This window comes from Amblyomma maculatum, chromosome 1, assembly GCF_055883805.1.
Source record: "Amblyomma maculatum isolate TAMU_Amacu chromosome 1, ASM5588380v1, whole genome shotgun sequence".
Lineage (NCBI taxonomy): Eukaryota > Metazoa > Arthropoda > Arachnida > Ixodida > Ixodidae > Amblyomma > Amblyomma maculatum.
In genome coordinates, this window is record NC_139344.1 from 418,307,332 (window position 1) to 418,323,636 (window position 16,305).

The following is a 16,305-nucleotide window of genomic DNA, read 5'->3' on the forward strand; positions in this document are numbered from 1 at the left end:
ACCTGCATGCGATGCTGACTGAGGCTACGAAGACTGGTCCGAGTATAGTGCATAAGGGCAAGAGAAGGGGTGAGTTGCCCGCCCAAGGTCGAATAAGGATGAAGCAAGGGGGGTGGGGAAGTAAATGTGGACATCCCACCTGCCAAGGCAGCCGCGGCGTGTGCCGCCGCATTGCCCCCTGATTCGTCCGAGTGACCTGGGGTCCAGTGAATAGCGACAGTTCTGGTCGCGAGTTGGTGGCGTTTAAGGAGGCGCTGTATAGCCGTAGCTGTTGCATCTTGTGAACCCGGAGTAGCGATTTCCTTGTAAGCTTCAAAGGAATCAGTAAGAATACGTAGTGACCCAGTTCCGGTGCAAGGCACTCCTGACAAGGCTCCCCAAATCGCGAGGAGTTCAGCGTGAAGAGGGGTACTCTGAGGTAGATGGCAGGCATAAGCGCCTGAAAGGGAAGGGTTGTCATCGCATACCCAGGCCATAGATGCGAATTCGCTTGTAATGGATGCGTCGGTGTATATGTCAGTCGTATCAGGGATTCGCTCTTGTCGGTGATGGGCAGCTAGGAGCTCCCGGGGAATGACAAAATCGCGGTTTATAGGTCGGCGATGGACGCGTGTGACTACTGGCATCTCCCAAGGGGGAAGTGATGCATATAGGGCTGGTGTTTTGTCGTTACGCTGTTCATCCCAGGCCAGCAGGCGACGCCCCTGGACAGTGTTCTCTAGACGTATTCGATGACGCGTCTGTGACTCGGTAACGATGGTAGTGAGAGGTGGAAGAGCGGCCAAACGCTCAAGTTCGGCTATAGGAGTGTGCTTAGGTAGACCGGTAATAGTGCGTAGTGTTGCGCGATGAAGGCGTTCGACCTTAGCGAAGTCAGTCTTCGACAGTTGGAGGACCGGTGTGCCATAGAGGATTTTTCCGACCGCCGCTGCTTTGGCCATCGCACGGCAGGCATGCTGCCGCGCACCGCCGTGCCGGTTGGACAGGCGACGAATAGTATGTAGCAGTGCTGGCCAAAGGCGTTGTAACTGATGAACCCATTTCTGGGGTGTTGCGTTTGGGCGTGTGCACCCCTCGGTGGCGTTGGCCTGGCGGCTCCGTGGACGGCGGACGGCATCAAAGGTGCCAGCAAAGACGAGGCGTCTTTTAACGAAACAACCTTTACTGTAACATCAGGAAGAAACGGGCAGTGAAGCTGACCCGGAGAGATTACAGACACTCTCACACAGCTGGTGTCTAGCGTCGTGCCAACGGCGCGTCAAAGTAGTCTCTATCTCAGCGGAGTCGGCCGCTGCTTTTTATAGTTTTTCCAGTTCACAGGGAAAGGGTAAACCCTCACAGGAAAGGGAGAGCCAAACATGTTGGTTCACGACGAATGACTCAATCGCAGGTGTTCCGACCTCATCTCCTCCACCTCCTGCAGACAGGAGAGGGCGACGCACTTTCCCTCGATCTCCAGGCTTGGCCAGCTTGTGCACACACACGCACGCACACACATTTGGCGCGTGGCAGGAACACGCTGAGACTTGTCGGCGGGAGGAAGCGTTGCGCGGCCGATGAACGGCGTCGAAATGGCCGATCCGCTCGCGGTTCTGCCTGTTGCTATGCGGTGGCCGCGTCAGCTGTCCCACTTCTCGGTGGAGAAACGTAACAGACTGCCCCGCCGGGGAAGGGAGATCCCGAAGGGCAGGGGACTGCATCCGCTGTCCGGAGGGATCGGGATGTTGCTGCTAGTCGGGGTCGTCCGACTCAGCTTCTCTTGAGCCAGTCAGCCTGAAGAAGTCCTTGGCAAGTCCGGGTTTCCAAGGCACTCTGCAACTTGTCTTCAGGAGAGTTTGCTGATAACCCACAACGTCACAACCACGCTAAAAACTCAACCGGTCAGCCAGCAAGCACGGCACAAACTTCACTAAGTTTTGCCAGACTATTTCCCTCTTATGCCCCCATCTACATTAAAGGGCAGCTCAGCAGCACTTGGAACGCGTCCACAAATTTGAAAATTGCATTTTCAAAAACACAATTCTCAAACAAAAATAATGCAATTCAATCTGTTCAAAATACTATGTCAGGAAGAAAAACACCAACTAGTGAATACAGGCTTCTTCTCACGTTAGCGGCTCCGATTTAAGCCATCGGCATTACCGTTGAGATCACCCTTTTCACTAAAGCTTCGGCTGTCCGTTTCTCGGAACAACCGTACCTTCCTGTTTCTGTGCAAAGAAACGCATGAGCATAAGTCACTAGCTTTGCTAAACAACCTATCCCTCTCTTTACGCTTGGCGCACCAGTCACGCGATTTCTGGGCACGGGTGAATTTGTGCCTTTGGGATAGTTTCTTTCTTTTTCGGGATAGCCTCAATTTGCTCCATTCCTTCTCGCGCCTGCCTTTCCGTTTCTTTTTACGGCAGCACTGAAACACAGGCTTTCTGCTTTCTTTTTGCAACCGTTTGAGTTTGCTCTCCTTACGATGGCAGCATTTTTTCTCGCGCCTGCCTTTCCGCGTTTTTCTGCGGCAGCACTGGAACACATGCTTTCTGCTTTCTTTTCGCAGCCGTATGAGTTCGCTCTCCTTACGATGGTAGCATTCTTTCTCGCGCCTGCCCTTCCGCGTTTTTCGTCGGCAGCACTGGAATACTAGCCTTCTGCTTTCTTTCTGCAATCGTTTGAGTTTGCTCTTCTTACGATGGCAGCATTCTTTCTCGCGCCTGCCTTTCCGCGTTTTTCGGTGGCAGGACTTGAATACTCTAGTCCCACTTTCTTTCGGCGCGAGCTCCGGCAAGGTAGCGGTCAACGTTCTCGCGGTAACCGGAGCTAGTAGGACACCGGTGTCGTCTGAGTGGTCAAAGTAGTCAAAGTGCGGCGCCGCGTCTGCATCGCGGCCAGCAGCGCATGACTCACTTTCAGTCAAGTCCGAACAACCGCTCATGCCAGCCCCCAAGCTAGGCATTTCCTCTGGCGGCGCCGCGGCTGCATCGCATGACTCACTTTCAGTCAAATCCGAACAACCGCTTATGCCAGCCCTCAAGCTAGGCATTTCCTCTGGCTCGCCACTCACGTTACACGGGTCCTCCGATGAGCCGCATTGCTCAGCGCTAACCGGTGCACGATCAAGCTCTTCGGATAGCGTGAGGGTCATGTCTGCTACGTCCGCGTTCGCACTGCGGTTGCTTTCGCGAATACAACCTAGCGTGGTATCAGGGCACGAACGATTCTGACTCTGCTCTGGTCGCTCGCTGTCGCCTTCGCAAGTCTCGCTCTCTACAGCGGACGCGCACTCCTCTTCGGTCTGCCCTGGCTGATCGCAACTCGCGGGCTGCGCAGTTTCCCTGATCGGCACTTCGTTTTTCTGCGTGCCCTGCTCTACGACACAGCTGATTTCGGAAACTGAAAGTTTCTCATTTTCTAGCTGATTTCCATCTCCGCCATGGTCTAGACCAGCTTCTGAATTTAACTCGAGAGGCGGTTCAGCTATTATCAGTTCCCCACACTCATATGATGGAACTGTATCTCCTACAGCTACTTGGGTTGTCATGCAGTTCACCTCGCTTAACGGCGTCACTTCGGACTTCTCACCGATTAAGCTTGTGCTAACCGTCTCAGCTAGTGGCTCGACCAAAGTAACACGATGCTCTTCTGTTAGAGGCTCGGTCGGCTCGCTACTGCGGTCACATTGCTCAGCCGCTTCCCGAAGCTGTTTCTCACACTCCGGTGCAAGCTCGATTTGCTCCGGAACTTCCGCACTGTTTAGCCAATCGCTTACAGCGTCTTTCAACTGATACGCCAAATCAAAGTACGACTTGTAACACTTTTTCTCGCTCTCATATCTTTTCCGAAGATCATGAGGCGTTATCTGATATCGTATCAGCAATGACTCTTTTAGTTCATCATAATTTTTCAAGCGGTCGCCAACCAATCGCTTGATTTCTTCCGACGCTTCAGCGGAGAGAAGAGCTACCAACATCTGCGCCCAACTATCTCGCTCGAAACGTTTACTTCTGCAGACACTTCCGAAGTCTGCCAAATACTCGGCCACATCCTCGGCAATGAGGAACGGTGGCGGACCATCTCGCGGTATTGAACCGTTACACTGAATGGCATTGCAAGCTTTAATCCTTTCCACGCTCATTCTATGTGCTGATATCTCCAGCTGCATCAGTTTCCTTACGCGAGCGTCCTCTTTCTCGAAACGTTCCCTACGTTCACGCATCTCTTTCTCGTGACGTTCCCTGCGTTCACGTTCCACTTTCTCGTGACGTTCTTCTTGACGTTCGTCAATGATCTCAAGGCATTCCAAAAGCTCGTCATCTTCAGCTTCCAACGCAAGAATAGCCTTTAACACTTCTGATTTTCTGAGTTTGTCTGACAAATTCAGACCCAACTCCTCCGCAAGCTCCAGCAATTTCGGTTTGCGCAACGACTTCAAATCCAAACCCATGGCTGTTCCGAATGCTGCCTTCTCTACTGCCCACTATTGCCTTGCTGCACTTAACCCAGCAACAACGACAACACAATTACCAGCTCTGTTCTCTACTTAACAAAAGCCTGGCAAAACTCAGTAGAAGAAAGTCCCGCACTCACCAAACCTCGCAGCCAAGAATCCAACGCAGTCGTTCCGCTGCAGGCAACCAGTCATCACACAGGGCTCGTTGCACTGCTCCCGCCTTTCCGCTGAGCTGCTTTGATTCACGGGTCACGCCTCGGACATCTCCGCTCTTCCCACCAGATGTTGCACCTCGGTCAGGCCTGTCTCGTTTCACCGACCACGGTCACTTCTTGGTCGTCCTCGTCTCTCCGCTTTCCGCTGTTCACCAGTTGTTGGACGACGGTATCGCCTGGCTCGTCCCTCCAACCACGGTTACGGCTTGGTCGTCGTCGTCCCACCGCTGTTCACCAATTGTTGGACGACGTTATCGTCTGGCTCGTCCCTCCAACCATGGTTACGGCTTGGTCGTCGTCGTCCCACCGCTGTTCACCAATTGTTACGTCTGGGGGTCGCGCGCCCCTCGGTAGCGTTGGCCTGGCGGCTCCGTGGACGGCGGACGGCATCAAAGGTGCCAGCAAAGACGAGGCGTCTTTTAACGAAACAACCTTTACTGTAACATCAGGAAGAAACGGGCAGTGAAGCTGACCCGGAGAGATTACAGACACTCTCACACAGCTGGTGTCTAGCGTCGTGCCAACGGCGCGTCAAAGTAGTCTCTATCTCAGCGGAGTCGGCCGCTGCTTTTTATAGTTTTTCCAGTTCACAGGGAAAGGGTAAACCCTCACAGGAAAGGGAGAGCCAAACATGTTGGTTCACGACGAATGACTCAATCGCAGGTGTTCCGACCTCATCTCCTCCACCTCCTGCAGACAGGAGAGGGCGACGCACTTTCCCTCGATCTCCAGGCTTGGCCAGCTTGTGCACACACACGCACGCACACACATTTGGCGCGTGGCAGGAACACGCTGAGACTTGTCGGCGGGAGGAAGCGTTGCGCGGCCGATGAACGGCGTCGAAATGGCCGATCCGCTCGCGGTTCTGCCTGTTGCTATGCGGTGGCCGCGTCAGCTGTCCCACTTCTCGGTGGAGAAACGTAACAGAGGGCTGTTGCAGCTTGATATGGGCAGGCCAAGAATGCGGATTTGCCCATTTGAGGAGGTGATGGTGTTGCCTCCGATGTGAAGATGGATCTGCATACTGGGGTTGGTTTTATGTTTTCCGTCGATACTAATCAATTCTGTTTTATGTGGTGCGAGTTCGAGGCCAATTTTGGTTAGTGTATCTTCAAGACAAAGAAGGGCCGCCTGAAGTTCAGTCTCCATAGAATATTTGTCTACGTAATCCGCTGCCTCAGTCCAGACGGTAATATCATCAGCATATATAGCGAATCTTGCGCTTGTGCTGATTTCCAGATTCTCGGCGACGCGTGTCATGGCCAAGTTGAACAATATGGGTCCGAGAATGGAGCCCTGAGGTACACCCCTATCCAAGTAATAGGTTCCGGGCACCCATCCCGGAGCTTTGCCATGTAGCTGAATGGGTCTAGATGTCAAAAAATTGCGGATCCAGATTTGGGCACGATTACTAGGAAAGCGTTTGGCGAGTTCCTCCAGGATAACCTCATGGCGAACATTGTCAAAAGCTTTGTGTATATCGACAGCCAGGAGATAGTCAGGTAGCGTTTTACGATGAGCTCTATTCAGAACTCTTCGCAAAAGCCAAAGGCAGTCATGCGTTCCAAGGTTAGGGCGGAAGCCGGCTTGAGCTGGATGAAATCCAGGACTGACGTATTCAATGTAGTGACTAATCCGGGTATGCAGCAGGCGCTCGATGAGTTTAGAGAGATGTGAAGTCAGTGCAATTGGACGCAAATTACTAGGAAGTCGAGGGTTTTTGCCAGGTTTAGGGATAGGAAGAATAAGAGAAAGCTTGAGGTTATCCGGTACCGTTCCGGTCTCCCAGTAAGAATTAATGATGTCGAGAAGGGCATCCTGGGCTGCCGAGTCGAGATTGCGAAGCTCCTGCCAACTAACTCGGTCATGCCCGGGTGTGGCGCGAGCTCGGCCTCTTCCGAGGGCTGCTTGCAGTTCTCCCTTTGAGAATGGGCGATCCAGGTCTGGATCAGGGTTTCCGACTGGGAAAATGGAAACTGCTGGTGGAGGCGTTAGGCTGGCGTGTGGGAAAAAGGTGCGTATAACTTCATCTTCAACATCAGCCGGGTTGCCATTGAGAAGGAGATCGGCGAGAGGTGGTGCCCCGCGTGCCTTGCCATTTAGGCCACGAAAGATGCGCCAAAGTTGTGATAGGCCCGGTACTTGTCCAAGACGGTCGCATGTAGAGTGCCAAGCCTCACTTTGCAGGTGAAGCTGGTATGCCCGGATAAGCTTGAATTGTCGTCGAAGAAGCACGAGATCTTTGTGACGTTTTCCGCGTGTCCGAAAACGTTGCGTGAGGTGATCTGCGCGACGCCAAAGGTTAGCCAGGTGAGCATCCATGCCAACTGTGGAATCGTCACAGGGGATATATTCGAGAGCTTGAGTGCGGGCATCTCGGAGTACAGACAGGAAGGAGTCAATATCCGAGAAGGGGGTCGTAGTATTAGCACGAAACTTGTCCCAGTTGAAAAACGAACGTGTTGTCCGAACGCGAAGACATTTACGATTGAGAGTGAGCAAGATGGGCAAGTGATCACTACCCCAAGAATTAGAAAGGACTTCCCAGCGCCGAAGAAGACGCGGTGATGAGAATGTAAGGTCCAGTGTAGTGTCTACTTGAGAGGGATGGAGACCGATACGGGTCGGCACGTTAGGTTCGTTGCACAGGGTAAGAAGAGTTTGATCAAGGGCGTCATATAGGTGTTTACCACGTTGGTTAGGCTGAGATGAGCTCCAGGCTGCGTGATGTGCGTTGAAATCGCCAATAAGAATAGGATAAGGGTGTGCTGCGTTTTCAAGGTCAGGGAGCCAGGAACAGGGTTCTGCCATGACGTTACCTGGCCGGAAATAGGCCGATGCTACGACGAAAGGTTTTTGGCCAGGGGGGAAGATTTTTACTGCAACAATCTCACGAGTGGAAGAGCAAAGGGATTGAAGCGAGAGCTGAGTGGAAAGACAATCGTTTCGGATTAAGACGGCCGCCTGTCCCTCTGAACGGCCGTTTTTATGTTGGATAGTAGGTGTCTGGTAAGTGCAGTAACCAGGAATTTTACAATGACCGCGCGTTTCTTGAAGAAGTATGAAAAGAGGACGGCGCTGAGGCACAATTGTACGAAGGGTAGGACCGTTCTGATTGAAGCTTCTACAGTTCCATTGAATCCCATGAGCCATAGTACTCATGAAAGGGGCACAGATTTACGGCGCTTACTATTGTCTGTGAGTGTGGTACGTTGGAACTCCTCAAACATAGTCTGCAGATGGCTCTGCATGGAAGTGAGGGCAGCAGTAAGAGTTGCATTAACTTCCTTTCGCAGAGTTTCTTCCAGCTTCTGTGTCTCTTGGGCGCGTTCCTGTCGGATTAGCCCGAGCATGTGGGTATAGGCGGAATCAGACGCTGTGACCGGTTGCGGCCGGCGGGTAGGCGAACGGCTTTTGAGGCCCTTCTGTGAGCGGCTGCGTTGCGGAGTCTGGGAACGAGTTCGGGTGTCCATTGTTATCTTGTCCTTAGTTATCATCTCCCGGAGACGCTGATTTTCCTGGCGTAGTTCAGATATTTCTGCTCTGAGGCTCTCAATGACCTCGGCTAAACCTGGAGAAGGCAAGTTACGAGAAGTTGTGATTACCCGCTCTTACCGGCGGGGCATGAACAGATGGACGCGGCGCCGTACTTCGCATCCAGCCGAACGCTGCCTCCGACGCCACAAACGCCACAAGCTACAGGGAGCGTTGATTACCCGCTATTGCCGACGGTGCACGAGGAAATGGATGCCGCAGCTCTGACTGTCTCTGCAAGCCCTCCTGCTCAGGTTAAGACAACTACAGGATGCAGCATGACTTCAGCCTATCGCAAGCGTCAAGTGTCCCCGCAACGTCTGCACACAGAACGGGTGAGTCGTCCTCATTTCACTGTTCTGATCAGGCCACTTAACAAAGTGCATGTCACAAACATCCCGAAACAGGCTATTACCAACGCAATCGAGCAAAGCGCTCCGTCTCAGTATTTTTCGGATATGGCCATTCTCCGCTTTGATTCTGCTGCTAACTGCATCCGCATAACTGTCAGGGACGCTGAGCATTTCAAGAAGCTGTGTACACTGACCCGTTTAATCGCGCGAACGCGGGATTCTGTCCAAGCGTTCGATGTGGACATGTCCCCACTGAAGCAGCCTGCGGTTGGCAGCACGCGAGGTGTGATCAGAATTAGAGAAGGCCTCACGATGGACTGTATCATGGCACATCTGCGCTGCGAGACAGCTGAAATCACAGACATACGCATGCTCGGCAAGACAAATTTGCTACTTCTGACCTTCGCATCAGACGCATTACCTTTTCGGCTAGTATTCGACTACGAGATTACACGAATCCGTGAATACCGCCCGCGCCCAGTCGCATGTTATAACTGTCACCGCATCGGCCATGTAGCCAAATACTGCTCGTTTCCCGCCGTTTGTCGGGATTGCGGTAAGAACCCGCACCCTGAGGACCCCGGCTGCAAGCAGTTTCCTCATTGCGTAGCCTGCGGCGCTTCCACGCATATCGCCCTGAGTGCCCAGTGCCCGGCTCGAGCTTATGCAAAGCCTGTCGACAAATCGGCACCTAAGGAGTCGGATGATCCGAATACGCATCAGGTGACATCCTCACATACTGTCTCCAAACACGTATCATATGCTGAAAAGACCTCTTCTCCAGGTTTAGCCGCTTTAACCGAGGCGTAATTATTAATAATTGGTTCACGGGAAAGAAAGGAGCAGTATCTGTCACACTTGCTCTGTGTACACCTGAATCGCGCCGTAAGGGAAGGGAGGAAGTTGGGAATGAAAGTAGAGAGAGAGAGAACGAGAAGCTGTAGTGGAGGTATACGGAGTAATTTCGACCACCTGGGGATCTTTAACGCAGTCGGGCGTAACCGAGGCGTAACCGAGGCGTAAAAAAAAGAAAACGGAAAAGATGGAAGATGGGAGTAGAAAGTGAGAGAGGTGCCATAGCGGAGGGCTGCCGACCACCACGCAATAGACGCTTTCGCCTCATCGCACTTTAGGGTCCCGATCTTACACCGTGGTCCCGACGTGCCCCCTTAGAAATTTTATTTCATTTCGGTTCCACGCATACCAAGACACCAGCGGATGACATCGCGCAACCAGGTGATTGGAGTGCAAAACTTTGTTTCGTCGTTCAAGCAGGTATAAGGAGAAACCCATCCGGTGCCGCTACAGCTGGCGCGGAGGGAAATGTGATATGGTTGCGCTCCTTGCGGCGGCTGAGCCTAGCCCAAAGAGAAACGCCATCATTGCTTCCACGGCGACTGAGAAGGCCGAAGGAAAGAGCGCGCGCTCTCCCTCGAGACTGGCAATGCCACTACTAACATTAGTAGTAGTACGAGTATTAGCAATTGCAGTTGGAAGAAAAGAATACCCAGGAAAAGTTTGACTCGTATTTTGCGATGTTATATTAAAAATGCATCACTAACTCGCCTGCTCAGCTATAGTTTTCAGCTGCTTCAATCTACCTTGCTTAGGAACTTTTATTACTTGTTCTTGCAACCGCATCGTTGTTCGCAATCTTACTAGACAAACAACTCCAACATAAACTGCTTTTGCCAGGCCGCGGAAATGTTGATGAGGTATAAAACCGCAGAAGCGCCTTCCATGCGCTTCTGCGCAATCTGCGCATGCCATGGATTTGCCTCTTGGCCTTACAGCAGTTTTGTTTTATTACTCCATGTTCAGTGAGTAACCATTGGTTTTGCCATCCGGCAGTAATACCACGGCCGCTCGATGGAAGCGCACTCCATCGAGCGGCCGTGGTAATACACAGAGGTTCAGCACATATATTGATAGCTTTGTGCAAGACAGAGCTAGCAACATAAATGAGCCGCATTGGAGTTGTGTAGGTGATGGTAATTACTGCCGGATGACCTCGTTCTCGCCGTGTCGATGACGGTGGTTCCCTGTCTCGCGCAGTGTCTCTAAAGTTTGCAGAAATCCCGACTGTGAGTAACGTGACAACGTTGTCTCTGGACAGTTGTTTGGCTGCGTAATGCTAAAGCATGAGGAACTAAAATGTGCCATGACCGTTGGTATTGGTGACCAGCGATAGGATCTTGTTTCCCCAGCTCTCATCTCAACAGAGACGAGATGAACGTTTTAAGTAAGAACTTTTTTGCAAAGAAAAGCACACTTGAACCAGTCACCTAATGAAATCGAGGTGACGCTTATTAAGAGGTAAGTGAATTTTGGCGTGCACTCACAGTAGTACGATCGACGAATCTTCTCGCATCGCTCTCCTTCAGTATTCGGCGGGCAGACACACTTGCAGGTGTTGTCTACGAACCCTTCATTGGCGCACTGCGGCTTGCTGGTACACGCCGCTACGGTGCAAGAAAGTAAAACAGGTCACATCGCTAAGTACATAACCAGTATAATGTGCCAGAGCATGTGTGGCTTCAGTTTTGTTATGAAACCTTTTCGCAGCTACTAGAATTCCTATTTTCTGGTTTTGATGGCAGTTGACGCATCAGCTCCCTGTTGAGTGTAGTTACACTATCGCTGTGAAATTTGGGGCTATTAGCTGTAGCACGTGCTATTCGTTCTCTCTCTCTCTCTCTCATTCTGTACATCGCATTAGTCGAATAGGCCGAAGACCCTGGTGAGAGCTTTTGTTTTATTACTATTTTCAACACCCAGTGTGTCTGTTTGACAACCTGCTGCTTTCTGAAAGAGCATAGATTACAAAAGCACGCATGAGTGCACATCAGTAAAATGCGCACGGCCTTATTTACAATGTTCACCTCTCTACATTGCTTACAACCGACCGTGCACACGCACGTGGCCATACGATGGTATATTCTTGATATTACTTGACCTGCTTCTTATGTTTTGACTTTAAAAGGAAGCCTGGATGCTCAAAAGATGAATCAACGCAGTAGAAAAAAGCTACGGAATATTTTCTGCTGCCACAACACAATTCCTGTGTGGGTTTTGACAGTGAACCTGTGGTGAAAGCAGAAATTTCTGCAGTAACAACCGAAATTTCTGTAGTTATGACCGAGACATACTACAGAACTATAGACCACAGAATAATGCGACAGAAAGAACTGCAGACCTATATAACAGTACGACAAAACTACAGACAATTCTGACGTTTACAGCAGATCTACTGAATATTTTGTGATGTTTTCGAGAATATTTTTTTTATGTTTGACACAGTTCTGTAGTTTTTTCTACTCGAAAGGGTTTAGAGGCATTCGGCTATGCTTTCTCGAAGGCAACGATGAAAACTTCACAGATGATGGTTTGGTTGTTGTATGGTTTTTATGGTGTAACGTCCCAAAGCGACACAGGCTATGAAGGACGCCGAAGTGTAGGCGACCAGAAATTTCGAAGACCTGCGGTTGTTACCTGCACTGATATCGCATAGTAAACGGCGCCTTGCTTTCCGCCTCCGTCGAAATGTGGCCTCCGTGGTCCGGATTTCATACCGCTTCCTTGAGTTCAGTAGTCTAGTACCCTATGCCTGAGCTACCATGGCGAGATTGCACCGATGTGCAAGACCCGGTCATATTCTATGCTAGTATCAGTAGGACTACAGAAAATCCTATCCTGAGCAGTATTTCCCCGCTCTGTACTGAATGTGTGGGATACATGCAGTTTGGTCGAACGTGAGCAAGTCTACATGCATGCATACGTTAACCTCTCAATGAAATGAATACTTTATGAAAGCCGCGGGTACTTTCAGCTATACACAAAGAATGATTAATTATACACTACAGTAACGACGCTGCGTTTATACAGGGGCGCAATGTAATATTAAGAAAAGATTGCCAGCTCTTTCTCACATTCACACTACTTAATAGAACGTTGAATTTTTCTGTTTTTATCAAGCGAATGCGAGAACGCTCCAGGGAAGAAGTAACACGTGGTGAGATGTGGGTAAATTGAAGCCAGATCTGCGTAATCTTGTTAGAAGCGTTCAGCTGCTATCAGACATGACAGTAACTGAATAACTGAATTCCTTTTTCCGGTAATTTGTAATGTAATGAATTAGTTTTTTGGTTCGGTAATTTACAAATATAATTAATTACTTTTTGGCAGTAATTTAGCAACAAAGTAGAGTGCTGTGAAAGCAGGAACGACATGCGTCAGACCGAAGCCAGCGTAACGGATCTGCAAAAGGAGACAGAATCTAGCAGAACAGTACGTTTTAGATCTTTTGCGTAGCAAGTTCATAGTGGGGCTATCCCATGGCAACATTTCTGCAAGCAGTAGGAACAAGGCGTCAAGGGAATGTCGAAGGACAGATGGTGCAAGAAGGCTGGAGTTGAAAACAAGTCGAAAGGGCGGCGAAGTGGCACTCCCTGTTGCTTCGGCTAGGGCACAGTGGTGCTTGGTTACACTGGGGCGAGCGAAAATTGGGGCGGGGTGGACAGGGAGGGGGCTCTATGACATGAGCCGCCGTGTCGTGAGCATTACTGAGCGGAAGATGCCGAGGACGATTCCTGGGACTACGGAAGGAATAAATAACGAAGAGGCCCTTCAAATGGCGAAGAAAACTCCGGGCCAGCGAGACGCTGGGTTCACCGCTCAATTCACGACCGTTCGTCCATGCTATTTTTTTTTTTTTTTGCGGTTGTCTTTTTGTAATGTTAGGTGCTGTAGGAAAGAGGGACGGAATAGCTCTGTGGGACGAAATTTGGCGGGAAGACGAAAGAATGTGTGCTTCTTGTCTGGAGAACAAGTTGTTCTGTTTACTAGCTTTACTTGGTTGTGCATGGATGAAGACTAGAAATAATTTAAAATAATTGAATTGCTCAGTTGAAGTAATTGTAATGTAATTTCATTGCTTTTAGGAGCAGTAATGAGTAATGTAATTTAATTACTTTTCTGCGATTTTCAACAAAGCAATTAGTAATATAATTTCGTTTCTTTTCAAAAGTAATTTTGCCATGTATGGCTGCTATGTCGGTCTAGTTAGACTTTAAGGGGCGACATATTTCAGTCACAATTTTACATATTTTCACAATGCCGCGTGATAGGAACTGTGGCCGCGTATGTGGCGGCTTCAGGTCGACTCACCGTCACACTGGTAGAGGAAGTTGGCCTTGCGTCGGTCACGGAACGTCAGTCCATTTTGTCGCCGTATAAGCGGCGCTAGCAGCGGGTTCACCGGGCTGAGTGTCTTCATCTCCGGTGAAGCTGCGAATGCCTGCGTTGGCATAGTTTACAGTGGCCACTTAACACCCACAAGAGCATTCCGTTGGGTCTCTCGAGGAGGGCACAGGGCACAGGATCTTAAGCAAGTAGCAAGCATTTATGTCTATCATGCATTTTCCCATGCCATGCGTACGAAAGTCACTGAGAGCTGCCTGAAACGTGAAAGCTGCTTACTACTGCCATCTCTTAAAATAGTGAAGCATGGTAGTGAAACAAGCTTTACTCTACGCGAGTATATATATGTATTAAATTGCATTGTATTGCATGTGACATTAAATTGCGAGGTAACAAAAATATTCTTTTATTCAATTATTGTTTATTCTCCTTCTAGTCCTGCTTTACACGATGCCGGTAGAATTTATTACTTCTTTACAGTGCGAAAAATGGGAAACGGCCCGAAGAAGGTTTCTGTCAGCTTTGAATCTCGCAGCCCATTTTCTGGTCTTTTGACAATTTTAATTATGCTGTTGCACTTAAAAGAACTACAGCACCTGCGGCGAAAGGCTTTGTAGAACTAGCTGGCTTCTGTTTTGTAAACCCAAGAAGATTTGAGCTTAATGAAGGTACACAAAAAGATTGCAGGACGAGATATCAGCCGGTATTATCAATATTGTGTTGTTTTTTTAGCTCTATTCGTCATAGCGCTTTCATCTTTGTGTTTGTTTATCACTCAATTGGCGGATTGCTCTTGTCTAATAGAACTATCAGACAATTCTAAAAGAAAATTGTGGTTGACGTGAATCCTCAAAGACATGCATCACGCAATGGAACAATTTTCAAGAGATGCATTTCAGGCGGTTCTCCAATTAAAATATTTGGCCACTGTCGACCACATCAACAACACAGCTTCCGCACTTAACAGAAATGGACGCAATGTGGAATGATTTTTTGATGAATACTGAAAATATTTGATAGCAGCTAGTGAGTCTGGAAAGCTCACCCCGAATGACTTTGATGTCTATGTTCGATGCTAAACACACGCGCACGATACATTCACATCTAGGCGGACGCCCCTTCCAGACTATTCACAGCGCACTCTGCTATGGCATTCAGCGGCTGGCATAGAGGTCACAAATCGCATACTAGATCATGCCATGTCTCTGCCAGCATGCTAGTGCAAGAAAGGCCCTACCGTTGGCGAGTAGTGCATGACGGAGGTGTAGTCGTATCGGGCTCCGTATTCCCGCTTGTTCTGGTCCGGGTCGAACTGGCTACGCAGACCTTCCAGGATATTCGGGTAGTTGACCACTACGAAGCGGTTCCGGTCGGCGCGAGACTGCTCGTGCAGGAAGCCGATGGCATGACCGATCTCGTGCACCACCGTACTCAGCTACGCAAAAAAAAGAAGACGTGTCACAGTTTGGCCGCAACATGGTCCAACAAAAAGGCTTAGCAATCCTTTTGAAGCCGTAAACTGCCCTGTATAGCCCTATGCCGAACAAAGCATGTAATAGTTAAACAGTTGCATATTGTCAATATAGTCGGTTTCCTCGCAAAAAATCGAAAAATCGCCATCACTTTTGCGTACTGAATAATGCGAATTTTTCCTGCGGATTTCCGGGGTTGTTTACCGCCTGATGCGATCAAGAGACCCGCTGTTTACCTATTACAAGGCATCAATGGGCAGTGGGTGCTCCATGTGATCGAACGTGTAAAATATTGATGAGTAACAAACAGGTCAATGAAATCAATGCCTATATTTCTTGAATGCTTGTCGTGACTGAATTTTAGAAGAGAAACCAACGTAGTTGCACTTAAAACCCTTTCTCCACAATGCGCACTCAGTGCTGGCAAAAACGAAAGCGTGGGGAGGGGGGGGGGGGGCAAATTCAGATTGGCCGCCTCATTAGCATAGATCAGGGCAGGAATTAGAGCGCACCCATGCGTGCGGTCATGCAAGGCATGACTAGGTTGTCGCGCCGTTGCTCCGTGACATAAGCGCCTAGATTTGACAGAAGTTGCCAAGTACGTTGCACCATCATAACAGGTACGTTAGCGTTCCCCATCGTGATGGTCCCCTCGCCTCCTTAGCTACAGACTAGGATGGTTTCCTGGAGGGCTCTGGGGAAAGGCCAACACTAGAACATGGCCAATGACAATGCGTATCTAGAAGAGCACGCACTACGTGCATACAGTAACATGCACAGAAGCACTTCTAGTGTCAATATTTGCGCTGAATGCATTTTGACGACCTGACCCCTAACGCAAACGCAAATATATATAGATTAAAAAGAAGATTCCAGACTTCCAGCTTGAAGGAATCAGCGTATGGAGTGGGAGGAAACATTTATTTACGATGATTTCATTTGGGAAGGGAGGTGCGTTTGGTTGTGTAGCTGAGTGGCAGACCCTATTCCGGGACGTCATTGGCCGCCGCCGCTGCCCGAGCTCTCTGGACCAGGACACGCTAAGCCTCCAGATCCGAGCTGAACAAGGCCGCCTCCCAGCCCTCCCTAGT

The 16,305-nt window shown here is 49.8% G+C and overlaps 1 protein-coding gene across 1 annotated transcript in view; it reads right to left on the minus strand.

Annotated features, from left to right (window-relative positions):
• LOC146209184 (blastula protease 10-like) overlaps positions 1–16,305 on the minus strand; it is a gene marked incomplete in the record, with an annotated part of 36,156 nt that overhangs the window by 7,768 nt on the left and 12,083 nt on the right. The window contains 3 exon segments of the mRNA XM_084596869.1: positions 10,886–11,005; positions 13,710–13,839; positions 14,980–15,177. Coding sequence (XP_084452995.1) covers positions 10,886–11,005; positions 13,710–13,839; positions 14,980–15,177 — 448 coding nt within the window.